This window comes from Ailuropoda melanoleuca, chromosome 8, assembly GCF_002007445.2.
Source record: "Ailuropoda melanoleuca isolate Jingjing chromosome 8, ASM200744v2, whole genome shotgun sequence".
NCBI lineage: Eukaryota > Metazoa > Chordata > Mammalia > Carnivora > Ursidae > Ailuropoda > Ailuropoda melanoleuca.
This window is the reverse complement of record NC_048225.1, coordinates 43,888,800-43,903,548: the sequence shown is the minus strand read 5'-3', so window position 1 is coordinate 43,903,548 and position 14,749 is coordinate 43,888,800. Positions and strand designations below refer to the sequence as shown.

Here is a 14,749-nt window from a genome sequence, read left to right as displayed (position 1 = left end):
CTGGCTTCCACTTAAGGTTCTTCATTGCATATTAACAGTAAAATTTAGTTTCCTTTTACTAGCAGCATCTCAATTTATGTATTTGTACAACACAGCTAATAAGCTATATATTCAATAGGTTTTATAAGGATTATGTTATGGTTCAAGACAGAAAGGATTCATTCTTTCAATCTTATTAACTATTATCCCTATAATGGAGGTTATGTCCTAATTAAACTGATTTGATCAAATTCCGTATAACACCAAAGCCTGAAACGTCTCCTTAAACTTTCATAAAATCTCTATGTCCAGATCAAAATTAGGTATATATCATTTCTGTTTAGAAGACTTTTCCAATAATTCCTGCACAATCTATGGACTCAGAAATCCCAAGAACCTCAGATATTGCCACTATTCATGCAGTCTATAATAATCAAGCTAATATAAAAAGGATGAAACAGTAAAATCTCATTTTCAACCTCAAGATCAGTAAAACTCCTTGTCTTCCATATTTTAACATTAAAGACAGAAAATAAAGATCTAGTGTAATTTTGAAAATCAGCTCTATGGTCCAACTTTACCCACAGTAGTCAAAAGCTACATGGAGATGAGATGTATCTAAAGTTTATGATTAAAATCCATACCCCATCCACAATCTAGCTTCAATTGCTCCCACTGCACCTCTCCTTACTCCTAAACGTATCCCTCCTGAAGCCCCAAAGGACTCAATTTACCCTCTATGATTAAATAGACTCCTTTGTTCCCATACTTCAGCCCTCCTACGTATAAATGTTTGCTCATGCTGTTTCCTCCACTTCAAATGCCCACTGCTCCTGACTATGTATCATTTAAGGTCCAGTTCTTCCCCTCATCAAAAGCAGTATCTATCTCTCCAGTGATTTTCAACGTCATTTGATATGAACTCTACCTCATATTGCCTGATAATACAACTATCTGTATACATCATCTTCTCTACTAGACTGACGACATGATCAAAATGTCATTTTTGGATTTCTCAATAATCTCAACACAGTAACTCAGATACACAGTAGACAATATGCAACTGCTAATGAGTACATTAATTTCCACAAGACTAATAAACTCTTATTTGGTAGAGATCCAGCTTTAAAAATCAATGAATGACTGGGCCACCTGGGTGGCTCAGTTGTTTAAGTGTCTGCCTTTGGCTCAGGTCACTATCCCAGAGTCCTGGGATTGTACCCCACACTGGGCTCCCTGCTCAGCGGGGAGTCTGCTTCTCTCTCTCCCTCTTCCTGTGCACGCTGGCTCTCTCTCTCTCAAATAAATAAATCTTTAAAAACAAAACAAAACCTATGAATGACTAATAATTAATGTATCATTTGCAGATAAACGATGTCAGTAGTTAAATCACATAAATCAAACATGCCCCCAAGAATCTTACTGACTTTAACTGGCTTATCAAACCTTTTGTATTCATAATGACCATCACATTTTCTGTTTAAGTTCATTCATAAATTAGAAACTCAAAAAAACTCAATTTCCAGACAACACAAAAACCATGAGATCAGTGTAGCTGATTTGATTTAGCAACCCAAACCACCACGTGTAACAGTATTCGAAAGTCCAATTTCACATGCCAAGCTCATCTAAACCCTTGCACAAATGGTCAACAGGACAGTGCATTTCTTTCTTCTTATCCCTTTCAACAACCCTACCACAAATTACCTAGGAAAAGGAAAGAACACTTCCCCAGCCCCACATCACTGGCACCTAAACCTAGGAAAGCAGCTTAATAAGCAGGAGGAAAGCATACTCTAAAATGAGGATTTGGGGAGGAGGGCTGAAGAGAACAGATTATCAAGATAACTACCCCTATAAGACCTTTAATGGCTCCCTCTCCAGCCTCATTTCCCTCTTTTATTAACACTTTGCATTCCACCATACAGAACTACTGAAAAGTTTTCCCAAACACATCATAATGCTCTTTCTTGCCTCTGTCACTGCATGTGCTAACCTACTGAGAAGAAACTCCTCTGTCCATCTGGCAAATAACTATTCATCCTCAAAATCCCTGTTAGCTCCTCTATGAAGCTGTGACTAACCTTCAAAATTACTTAGTACAGCCCCTACTTTGAAATGTTATGTAAGAAGTATTATTATACATTTATCTTGATGTATTACTATTATTTGTTTGCACATTTTCACTACTAGATCTCATGTTCCTTTTAAGGTAAGGATCAAGGGTCATTCATCTTTACACTATTTTCTAGATTTTGATCACCTTCTCTGAGCACCCCATGTTAACTGCTTCTGACTAGTGTTATTGCTGGTACTGCTCAATGTTAAACAGAACTCGATCTTTTGCCCCGTATTTTTTTTTTAAGATTTTATTTATTTATTCGACAGAGATAGAGACAGCCAGCGAGAGAGGGAACACAAGCAGGGGGAGTGGGAGAGGAAGAAGCAGGCTCATAGCGGAGGAGCCTGATGTGGGGCTCGATCCCATAACGCTGGGATCACGCCCTGAGCCGAAGGCAGATGCTTAACCGCCGTGCCACCCAGGCGCCCCTGCCCCGCATTCTTACTCATAGAGCAAGCAAAAGATGCTCATAATTTCCTAGAGAATTTTAATAACACAAAATTTTAAAAAAAATATGTATTTGGCATACACCATCCTACCCTCAAGATGCTTATTAGATTATATATAAGTTTTTTAAAATATAAGTTTAAGGTAATGAAAGATTATTTTCATTGTTACCAAAGATAGACATCAAGCTCTTGGGTAAATAAAGATTGGTTGGTGGAGCTGCCTGGGGAAAAAAAAAGTATGTATTTGCTCTTACAATTCTCCTTTTTCTACTCAGACCTTCTCCAAGAAAAAAAGTCACACAAAATAATTAACTCTTAGGTCATTAGGCTCACAAATGAATTAAGATTTATCTACATTTCACTTTCAAAAGAAAATTAATTTGGATTTTCACAGACAGTTCACCACAGAGTCCTAAAACCAGGAAAGAAAGGGCATAGTTGAAGGGGGTGGTAGGAAGAAACCGATTAAGGTCGTTGCTTGGCTCATTCAATATAGCCTATTAAAGTCATATACTTCATTTCTGGGTATCTTTATTTGCAATGTTTTTTGTCAATGTTTTATAACAAAGCACACAACGGTTAGCAAAAACAAGGCCTTATGGCATTCTGCTGTCAGATGTGGACTATCACAGGTAACACAAAGTTTAAAATCAAGGGCTGCCTTGGAATTTACTTTGAACATCACACGTAAGCAAATAATAATCATAATAATAATGGAAAGAAAGAAAAGGAAAGAAGAAAACCCAAGATTTGACTAATTTGAACTCATCTATTTGAAGTTAAACATACCAATTATAGGTAGGTCCTGCAATGAGTAATATTTTAACTGTGTTAAACCGCTCTAGTTTTACATATCTAACTCTGGAAATTTATTTCCCAACTTCTATAATTCCTCACATCTTCAACCAATAAAGAATTTACTTGGTCATGGAAACAGAAGTTTAAACAAGCACTACTCAGAGCAAAGACTATTCTACAGCAATCATCCTCTTCCTTTATTTAAAAAACCCTAAAACACTGTTTGAAAACACATTAGAAATCCCCCCCCCACATGAAAACTTCATTCCCCTTGTATTCATTCAGCATATTTTTACTCCATACTTGCTATCTGCTTTTTGTAGAACAGTAAAGATGAAACTCAAGGGCTCTTCATGAAAAAAACTGTAACTACAGAAGCTATAAATTACAACAACATAGTGTTTACAAGGAAGTACAAGATACTATGGAAACATACACTATTTTGTGTAGACACAAGTAACTGCTTATTGATACTCACACAACTAAGTATTATCTCTCCTGAGAACCTTAAAAAAAAAAATGTGTATTGGATTAGATTAAGTGGTTCATCCAACTGAAATGTTTGACTCAAATATTTCCATTTATCAATAAACTATATAACTCAGTACCAACAAGGAAATCTTTTTTTCTCTCTCACTAATCTCTATTTTCACATCACACAGGGGCGTAGTAGAGTTGTACCCTTTAACACCGTCAAAAGAAGGGAAAAAATATCCTTAATACCACACCGTGCCTCCTCACTCCATACACAAAAATTAAGTCAAAAATTGATCAAACCCAAAAATAAGAGCTAATAAGAGCTAAAAACTATAAAACTCTGTAAGAGTAGTTTAGGTATACGTCTGAATAATTTTAGATTAGCCAAAGGTTTCTTAGCTATTATACCAAAAGCACAAAGAAAAAAAACAAAAATTGCAATTTCAAAATTAAAAATGTTTGTGCATCAAAGGGCAATATCAAAAACAATGGAAAGACAAACCACAGAACAGGAAAAAAGGATTTGCAAATCATCAAGATCAAGCATCCAGAAAATGTAAAGAACACTTCTAGTATACAAATACAAAAAGCAGCAAATTTAAAAATAAGCGAAGGATCTGAGCATTTTTTCAAAGACATACAAAGACCAATAAGCACATAAAAAGATGCTCAACATCATCAGTCCTTAAAGAAATACAAACCAAAATCACATGATATCACTTACCACCCATTTATAGAATGGGTGACGATATAAAATTTTTTTTTAATTTTTAGAAACCTGAAAATAACAAGTGCTGGCAAAATGCAAAAAAACTGAAAGTTTCATACATTGCTGTTGGGAATGTAAAATGGTACAGTGGCTGTGGAAAAAAGTCTGGTCATTTCTCAAAAAGTTTAATATAATTAACTGTATGACCCAGCAATTCTTCTCCTAGGTATATACCCAAGAGAACTAAAAACACATGTACAAACAGTTGTACAGCAATGTTGATAGCAGTATTATTCTTAATGGGTTTCAAGAGGTAACCAACCCAAATGCCCATCAATGGATCAATGGATAAACAGAATGTGGCATATCCACACAAGGGAATATTATTAGGTTATAAAAAAGAAATGAAGTACTGTTATATGCTACAACAGAAATAAACCTTGAAAACATTAAGCTAAGGGTAAGATGTCAGACTTAAAAGGCCACATATGCATGATTCCATTAACATGAAATGTCCAGAAGAGGAAAATTATCCATAGACAGAATGTAGATTAATGGTTGCTAGAGAATGAGGGTAGGGAAAATGGAAGTGATTGCTAACAGATACCTGGTATCTTTTGAGGGCAACGGAAAATGTTTTGGAATTAGATAGTGGTGACGGTTGCACACAACACCATGAATATACTAAAAAACACTGAATTGTATACTTTAAAATGGTGAATTTATGTTGTGTGAATTACCTCTCAATGTAAAAATTGCAAAAAAAATCACTTTGCCTCATAACTCCCTTTCTCACATTAGATTTGGATTAGTTAAATAATATTTCAAATTATTTGGTATCTTGCATGAGTCAAACTTCTGCAAACTGTTTCAAGTACATCAAAAAGGTTTGCTGGGGAACTGGGTGGCTCAGTTAGGCGTCTGACTCTTGGTTTCGGCTCAGGTCATAATCTCAGGGTTGTGGGATGCCTGGAGTCTATCTGAGATTCTTTTCCCTCTTCCTCTCTCCCCTTCTGCTCCTCTCCCCGTCCATATGCATGCCTACGTGTGCTTGCTCTCATAAATAAATAAATAAATAAATAAATAAATAATCTTTTTTTCCTTTTCCTTAAAGGGGGTCTGCCAACCCTGCATGGATGATGTGAATACCATCCTGCTACTTAGTTTTTGGTATACACTTGAATTACAATAAGATTTTCACACATTAGATGTATTTAAAATACAGTGCATTTGCATTTCTTAAGCATCCACAAGATAACTGACTCTATTACAACACATAAAATTTTTAACATCACATACACACACCACAACCCTTGTTCAGAGCTTATAGTCACATGAAGAGATCTATAACCAGTAGAAACATGTACAATAAGTGTAAATATGAAGTCACTTGTACTTATATGCCTACAATCTTTAGTGAGAGAAGAAATCTGGAAAGCAATGCTAGTTGCTTCAACCACCACTTGGAAGTGTCCCTTGAGTAAAATTAGGGCCCCGCTGATGCTTTCAAGTAGTAAGTTTATGAATATCAGCACCATTTTGGAAATTACTGCTAGAATTCAGTTCAGAGAAAACTTTCAGCAATCCCCCCTTGCCCCTAGAATCAACTTATGGCCAAGATTTAGTAGTCCTACTATCACAACAATCACTAGTCCTCTCCAACGCTTGCCCAATATAAAGATTCATTCTAAAACCATCATTTCTTTCCTTTTGCATTTTGACATTGTGTACTTTATCCTTCCTTACATCTAGAATGAGTCTGCCATACAGTTAGTACTCTGGAATGTAAAATGCACATAGACTACAATGTGATCACCATCTCCTAGAGTTGTATGAGGAAACAACTCTGAAAAACATTTCAAATCTATTTCTGGTCCCCTGTTTAATTCTTAAAATTAATTTCCACTTTCAAGAACATATCCTCAAAAACATGCCTCAATACAGTTTTCAAACTGAGCAACTGCAACCCCCATTTTTCCCCCCGGGACAATATTTTGAAAACATCGCCTACTACTTCAACAAAACTAACCCTCTTAATGCCTCCTGGGTTCCGTGAAACACATAACAATTTTTTACATTTTTTATCAATGCTACCAATTGACTATTACATTTAATTTTGAAACCAGGTAATTACCATTCACTGCAACTAAGAAAATCACCATAAAAATATTATTGAATGTTTACTGGAATAGATCTCTATACTATGTCCCAAAGTTGTTCATGGAATAGTCTGAGCTGAGAAGGGAGATTATGTGCAATCATCCAATATTTACTGAGCACCCACAGGGTCACTGATTAGGTACTTCGAGAAGAGATATAGAACAGTGCAGAAAAGTACAGTTCCTATTCTACAGAGAAAATACATGTGAACCCAAAACATACATAAAAGCATGATACTGTGTTTAACAAAGTTATAAACTTTAAATGGCGATAATAAGGTTGGAATGACAGGAGCAGGGGACGTTATCCAGTAATGATTTTAGCAAAAGAGGCTACTTTAACTGTAAGTGTTAAGGAAAGCAAGTTAGTTTTTAAAAACATTTAAAAGGAGGGAGGTATCTGTTTTGACAGAGAAGAAGCTATTTTGTGTCCAAAGAATGGTATGTGCAACTGCGAATAGTCTGGGGGTCAAGAACTTACTTTGGCACGACTGGTAACTAAAGTGCTTGGCTGAAAAGGAATAGCCTAGAAAGTAAAAAAGTGAGGAAAAATGGATCAGGAGTCCCAATCAATGATGAACTTTATGAAGTCCTTTTAGGGAAAGAATTAGGTATTACTGTTAGACTCTTTTTGCCCCCAGCAATTGCCTTTCCAAGTCACACTGCACCTTCCTTCCAATCTACCTAACAGTGTGACATAAAAGATTATGCCACATCTTCTGCTCAAAGTCCTCCAAAGGCTGGGTCACTGTTACCTACCAAATTACTCAGAGTTTAAAGGACCTCTTAAATCTACTTCCTCTCTGAGTATCCTTTTCTCCTCTCTAATATACACTCTTCCTTAGGGTTACATTTTCTAGTCTCAGAGCCTTTCCAAAACTAAAATTTAGAACAGTGGTACCGTTTTTCCTTTTTGCAAAACTTTTTACTATCTGGCTTAATAGAAAACTGCTAGATTATCACATCTGCTACTACATTTAATCTTGTTGCAATATCATACATCACATAGTCCCTGGAAAACTCTACTGTACACTCATGAAAGAACAAAGATGAAAAAGGCAAATAATATCTTAGTATATGAATATAGTTTTGACCTAACAAATAAGCTGAAAGGGTCTTAGGGAACTCCCAGAAGTGCCAGGACCACACTTTAAGAACCACTGCCATGAATAAATGAGTATGGTTTATTCATTCCCTGGAACAGAAGAGCATTATGTAAAATGTCACTCTGAGATGAAAACACAAGCCTGATGCTAGACTGATTACCTGGGTTCAAATCCCAATTCTCCTCTTTCTTGACCTTGAGCAAATTACTGAACTTCTCAGAGCCTTAGCTTCTTCTACAGTAAAATAGAGATAATAATAAAACCTTGCTCACAAAGTTGTTGAAAGGAATAAAGTTAATAAATGTAAAGTGTTTAGGGGTGCGTGAGTGGCTCAGTTGTTGGGCGTCTGCCTTCGGCTCAGGACGTGATCCCAGAGTCCTGGGATCCAGCCCCGCATCGGGCTCCTTGCTGGGAGCCTGCTTCCTCCTCTCCCACTCCCCTGCTTGTGTTCCCTCTCTCTCTGGCTGTCTGTCAAATAAATAAATAAAATCTAAAAAAAAAAAAAAAAAAAAAAAAAAAAAAAAAAAAAAAAAAAAAAATCAAATAAATAAATAAATAAATGTAAAGTGTTCAGCACAATGAGTGCCCAGCACAAAATAAACACAAATAAATATTAGTTAAATAAATATAAAATCAACCAATGCATCAATACGAAGAACATGCATTGCTGTACTGCCACTACATCCTAGTATAACTTGAAAAATCCTTAATACTGTATTCCAATAACCTGGCAAATTACAACTTTGAACATATTAACACAAATGTTTAGGTTCATCAGAATTCCCATCTAAAGGAATATCATTAGTAAAATCTGACTACTGGAAATGTTTCTCCATTAAAAGAACCATATACACAATAAAAATATAAAACTCTAAAAGGTCAAATCCAAAAATTTAATTCTCTAGAGAAATATATAAAGCAGTTTAACGGGGAACACACTGAGACAGAACACAAAGTAACGGAAATGCCACTTCAGCCATCAAAAGAACAGGAAGAGCAAATACTAAGGATGTACTTTGAAAATCTAACCCTATTTCTTCTTGGTAGGGCTCTAACCTCTTGCCAAGAAGCCTTTATTTTTCTTACATCTTTGATTTTAAAGGGGAAATCATGAAACTAAGCATTTCGGAAATAGAAGTGAAGCACTTTTCTATGCATCACGGTAAACTTTCACATCAAATATTTTAATGATAATCAGAGTCAAAATAAACAATTTTGTTTAAAATAATGCAATTCTGGGGGCGCCTGGGTAGCGCAGTCGTTAAGCATCTGCCTTCGGCTCAGGGCGTGATCCCAGTGTTCCAGGATCGAGTCCCACATCGGGCTCTTCCGCTGGGAGCCTGCTTCTTCCTCTCCCACTCCCCCTTCTGTGTTCCCTCTCTCCCTGGCTGTCACATAAATAAATAAAATCTTAAAAAATAATAATAATAAAATAAAATAATGCAATTCTGGTATTTAATTAAAATAGATTACTTTTTAACTATTAATGTACTTTTAAAACATCTAATTAAGTATTTCATACAAGTGTTTCACAAATCAAATGAGGGGAAAAAAGGCCTAGTCACTTCTTATGAAGTGACCTCATCTGCCACTTTGAATTAAATTCGAAAACACCTTTAAAAATTATTCAGAAATATAAAATATACAGTAAACATAAAAAGCCTTGCTATAAGGATAAAAAAACAGATGCCTAGAGTCTAATATTAAGTATTTTTAAAAATAGCAAGTCCACTAGTGAAGCCTACGTACTTTTCAAAGGTATTTTAGAATTTGCTAATTACGAATTAGGCAGCTACCAAAATGGTTATATATTAAGTTCTCTTCTGAATTTCTCTTTTAAAATACATACAAGTCAGACAATAACTGTATATATCAAGGAGGAAAAAAATTACATTTGTGTAGTTCTACTACATACCTCAGGCATTTGACATATTTGACTCCATTACCATTTTCTGTATTTCAGAAATTTAAAAGACTAAATAGTAAGGGACAGAATACATTAAATAATGAAAAGGGAAAATATAAATCATATGGTTAATTCTTATGAGAAAGAACAGTAAGTCCATGCATTAACCACAAAACAACTGGCTCTTTAAAACAAGATCCATTTGGAAAGCCTCAGTTACTTTATTTCTAAACAAGACACACCTTGGGGCAGTCTTCCTCACATGCTTTTTCTTGCAAATCAGATTCCAGTTACCAGATACCTTCTCAACAATATGCAAACTAAGCACCCAATGAAATCACAAATAAATACATTTGATCAAAAAGGTAATTATTTCAGGTACTTTTTGATATTTTACATACATTTTCAATGGTTATACAAACCACTAATGCAAATACAAATTCCACCTTCTACATATTCAATACATTCACAAATCCTTTTAAAAAAAATGTTTCCACAAATTTAGGCAGGGTATAGATCTAGTACACAACACACAAAGCCCACACTATATCTACTACAGAGATACACTTATAATGGGTGCTTAGTAAGAACAAGATCTTGACTTGTTGTCAAGATCTAAGGCAGACGATGGATGGAATGAAGTGTCCCTGGAAATTAAGCGGGAAAAAATACGGATAAAAAAGTGAAGTCATTATTACCATTAACATAAATACTATATTTCAGTGTAACATGTTACAATTAAATGCCCAAGGGCAGTAAATGAAACAAATATAGAAAAAAAGAAACTTAAGTATTCATAACAAAAAACAAAATGAGACGAAAGGTTTTGAAGTCAGATAAGAATGCTTTTTAAATTAAGAATTTATACATTAAAAAAATTGTGTTTTGGGGCACCTGGGTGGCTCAGTTAGGCATCCAGACTCTTGATTTCTGCTCAGGTCATGGTATCAGACTGGCAGGATCAAGCCCTGTGTTGGGCTCTGTGCTGGCCGTGGAGCTTAACATTCTCTCTCTTCCTCTCCCTCTGCCCCTCCCACCCCTCTTAAAAAATATATAAAAAATAAAAATTGTGTTTTTATACTTTAATAATTATGGATGTTTGAAGCATTCTATATCCTCTTAAATGGAGATACTACTTCCTAAGCATATGGCTTGCCTCTCCCATGGCCATGAGAAGAGATTAGAGAATGGTTAGTAAGTGCCTCGCAAATTGAAGTCCTTCCAATTTAAGGGTTGCTATTCTTCTACCTTGATTATGACCATTAGAGGCCTGAAACTAAATGCAAATCATGTTTATTTTTACTTATATGTTTCAAACTGGACAACTCTTCACACTAGGGACCCTAAGTTAACGCTATTATCTACAGACACTTATAAGCAAAGCAAAAGATCTTTCTTAAACAAGTATATACTATAGTATAAATTAAGCCATAATTCGTAGATTATAATAATCACTTCCTAATATGGAAACACCTTGGCGAAGTACACAGAAACCACCTCCACAGTCTAAAGGTTCACGGGAAAAAAAAAGTCCTAAGCATATTTGCTGTACACTAACATTTAAAAAATGAAATTGCTTTCACTAAGTTCAACTAACTAGAAACAGTCATTCAAGATATTAAACGGTGCAACAGAACTAAAAGACCTCACTAGAAAGAAAAATTCCTAAAAGAGAAAAAATTATCTCTACATTAAAGCCTAAAGTTCATGGTGTCAAGACACAGAACTGTCTTTCAAAGAAAGCCTTTTTAATTTTCTGGAAGCATGGTAAAGCATGTGGGGGAGGAAGGTGTTTAGAAAAACCACTGATTGGCCAGACTTTACTTAATACAAATTTACGTCATTACTGAAAACTTGTTACAAGGGCATTTAAAACAATATAGGGGAAAAAAGTATTTTAAAACCTCACTGAAAGGAACTAGAATAGTAGCAACTTATATGGATTTAAAGAAAAAAAAAAATCACACATTACCAGGAACATTCAAGTTCTAAAGTGGAGAAGAACTATAAATGTGAGTTTACCCTCCAAATCTAATCCCAGTTGGCATCCGCCGTAGCTGCTTTTACAAGAGAAAAAAAGCTAGCACTAATCAAAAAAGCTAGCACAAGCAAACATCACCCTCCTAACCCTATCTAGCCAATTTTCTACCCTTGGCAATGTGTTAAAAGAACTGCTACATTTAAAATAATGCAAAAAACTTTTATAAAGACTTTTAAAAACTATACATATTTTTGTTATAATTTATCATTTTGAAGTGAGGAAAGAGGAAAACAGTTCTTAGAGTAACAAGCAGTTTTTTTCACCTACCCCCATCAACGAAAAGAAAAAAAAAAACGAGAATTAACAGTGTTAGGTCAAACCATAAAATTGGCTACAGCAAGCCAAGTAGTCATTTGAAGGGAAGTAAACAGTAAAACTGTCTACTCCAAATATCAGATAATCAAAAAATCACGTATGGCTTCACATTTGATTTTAAAGAATTTTCCAGGTATAAAAGTGTCAACATTTAAATATATTCTGCATTTTCTAAACAGGCAAGAATGGATAGTTAAAAACAGCCACATGACGAGCGCATTAGAGGAGAACCAAGCAGTAATGACTTTTTTTTAACTTTTCCACAGCGAAGGAACAAGTCACAATGAATAATGGGTTTGTCTGGAGCAATAACTTGTTCTAACAGCACTTCAAGAGCAAAGGATCTTGGAAGAATTCACATTGTGTGTGTGTGTGTGTGTGTGTATATATATATTTTTAAGAGCAGACCTTACAGCTGAAGTCCAAATAAGAAATCAAAACAGGACTCCTGTCAGTGAATTTCCTTTCAGGACAGGCTCACTCTTGCTTCAAACAGTAAAGCAAAGTAACTTTCATGAGAGTAAAGGTCAGTCAGGCTAACGTGTCCAGCTACCATTTTAAAAAGGAACTTATTATTGTGTCTATTTCCCTGTTTTATTTCCTGAAAAGTTTTAGGTCACTCCACTGAGTCAAAGCTTGTGTAATCCACTGAGCTTTGTACCTCCAGGTAAAGGAAAGAAAAATGAGGATATTATAAGTGGCTTCCAGGTTTGGAAAAAGTTGGGAGGAGTTAGCTATGGTAATTGTGTGTAAGTCAGTGCACGGAGTAGTTAAGTATGCCGGATAAGAAAAGGTGGTCCCCCGAGATAACCAGCATATATTAAAAGAAGTCCAAATTCAAGCATCATCAATCACCTTTTTAGCATTTTTAAAGAGATGTATGTTATTTGTAGGTTTGATATTAATCCATTTTTCATTCCAATAATCTACACTTCATACTCAACCTTCTAAATTCGAACGGCCAGGGTTAACAGTTCCAGGAAATGATACCACTATCAGCCAATCCTTTTCCAGATCCCCATTAGAAAAAGAAACACGGGGGGGGGGGCTGACAGTCACAACTTATCTAAAAAGCATGAAAATAGAATGATCAGATTCCACCAAAAGCAATTAAAAATCCTAACTTCCAAGCGTTCCCTACACCAAACGGAATACCTTTACTTTCACTCCCACAAAGAAAGTAATCTGGGATCAGAGTCGGATATTGACTATGATGTATCTGACATAAAATGAGACGAAGGAACCTAACTGAAGCAAAGAAATGTAACCCAAATGTGAGAGGAAAGCTGGAAGAGAAACCCAAGAAAGGAAGAGACAGAAGAGGCTAGTGGAGCAAAGGAAGTGGCAATCACTTCAAGGGAGGCAGCCTTCAGGACTGCGGAGAAATAGGGATCTAGGTCCACGGAACAGGGCGTTTACGGAACCCGAAGGCTAATGGGGAAACAATGGGGCGGTGAGACCGGGAGCAAGCGGAGAGACGCTCAGGAGAGGGCGACCAGGCAGCACGGGACGGGTGGGATGAAAGAGCGGAAAGCTGCAGTAGACCGAGGCGACAGGGAGGTGAGAAGCTAGGTGGAGAGGCAAGTTGGTCGGGTGTGATGGGGTTTCGTGGCGCACCGGGCAAGAAAGCGAGGGTCCCCTAGGTACCCGGGGGGAGGGGGGAGTAGCTTATCAGGGATTTTTTAGACAGGGAACGGAAGCCTTGAAGGCAGGTGTGATGGAAGCAAAAAGAACACACCTCGGAGCAGCACAGGACCCGCCGTGCCAGACTAGACTCAGGGAAGGAAGAGGCAGCTGAAGGGGTAAGAAAAGAGAAGGGGAGAAGAACGTGGGTCGGGGGGACAGGGGCCGCGGTCGGCTTCACTCACAGTCCAGGTGCTTTTTCTTGGGCCCCATGATCTCGTGGGTCGTGGCCTTGCATACTGTCTTGGATACGGCGGAGCCGGTGACACTGTGCTGGGCGGCAGTGATTCGGTCCGTCAGGCTCTGGCCAGACATCTCTGCGGCTCCTCCGCCACTCCTCCCGCTCGGCAGCCGGCGGGGACTGGGACCCCCAAGCGCCGGAGGACCCCCACCCCCCACCGCACCCCCCAAAAAAAAAAAAAAAAAAAAAAAAAAAAAAAAAAAAAAAAAAAAACTCCCCTGCCCCCGCCTCAGCTCAGCCCACCCCTTCCCAGGTCAGCTGGAGCCGGGCAGGGAAAGAGGGACAGGCAGCTGCAGGAAAATGGCGGNCAGTGCGCGGCCGCCGCGTCACGTGACACTCCCTGCCAACAGGTCGCCCGAGGCGGAACGCGGGGGTCACAGAGGGGAGGTGGGGCGGGGGAGGGGCGGCGAGTCCGGGGCGCCGGGGGCGGGCCAGGGAGTGGCGGCCGCTTCTCCTCTCCCACCCCAAGTGTGTCCTGGTGCCTGTGGTTGAAACCAACGGCTTGACAAAGAGGAGGTGCGGCCGCCTTCGCAGCTCGGCGTGGGGAAGGGACTGTCAGGGCTCCGGCTCCCCAGACTTTAGTGGCTGAGTCAAGATTGTGTTGAGGGATTCCCCCTTCCCCCCCAAAGCCGTCCTCCTGGTTTTAAGGAAAAGGAAAACGCCTTCAGTGGGCCCATTTTCTGAGCCTGGCCAGCAGGCCTCTCCCTACTGTGAAACTGTTGTTGAAGCTCTCCCTGCTTACTTACCCCAGAAGGGTTGGGGTA

The 14,749-nt window shown here is 37.8% G+C and overlaps 1 protein-coding gene and 1 long non-coding RNA gene across 17 annotated transcripts in view; one reads left to right on the top strand and one right to left on the bottom strand.

Moving 5' to 3' along the window:
• The window catches only part of PICALM (phosphatidylinositol binding clathrin assembly protein), a 99,821-nt gene extending 85,673 nt beyond the window's left edge, over positions 1-14,148 (bottom strand). For all 15 annotated transcript variants that reach the window (XM_019797592.2, XM_019797595.2, XM_019797594.2 and 12 more), the window contains exon 1: positions 13,930-14,148. In XM_019797592.2, coding sequence (XP_019653151.1) covers positions 13,930-14,059 — 130 coding nt within the window. In that variant the 5' untranslated portion in view covers positions 14,060-14,148. The remainder of the gene's footprint in view (positions 1-13,929) is intronic.
• The window catches only part of LOC117803352, a 78,303-nt gene continuing 77,021 nt past the window's right edge, over positions 13,468-14,749 (top strand). Inside the window, exons 1-2 of one of the 2 annotated variants that reach the window (XR_004627117.1) lie at positions 13,468-13,621; positions 13,748-13,863. This is a non-coding gene — a long non-coding RNA (uncharacterized LOC117803352). Of the gene's footprint in view, positions 13,864-14,749 lie in introns of both variants that reach the window. The other variant, XR_004627116.1, reaches the window with a different exon arrangement.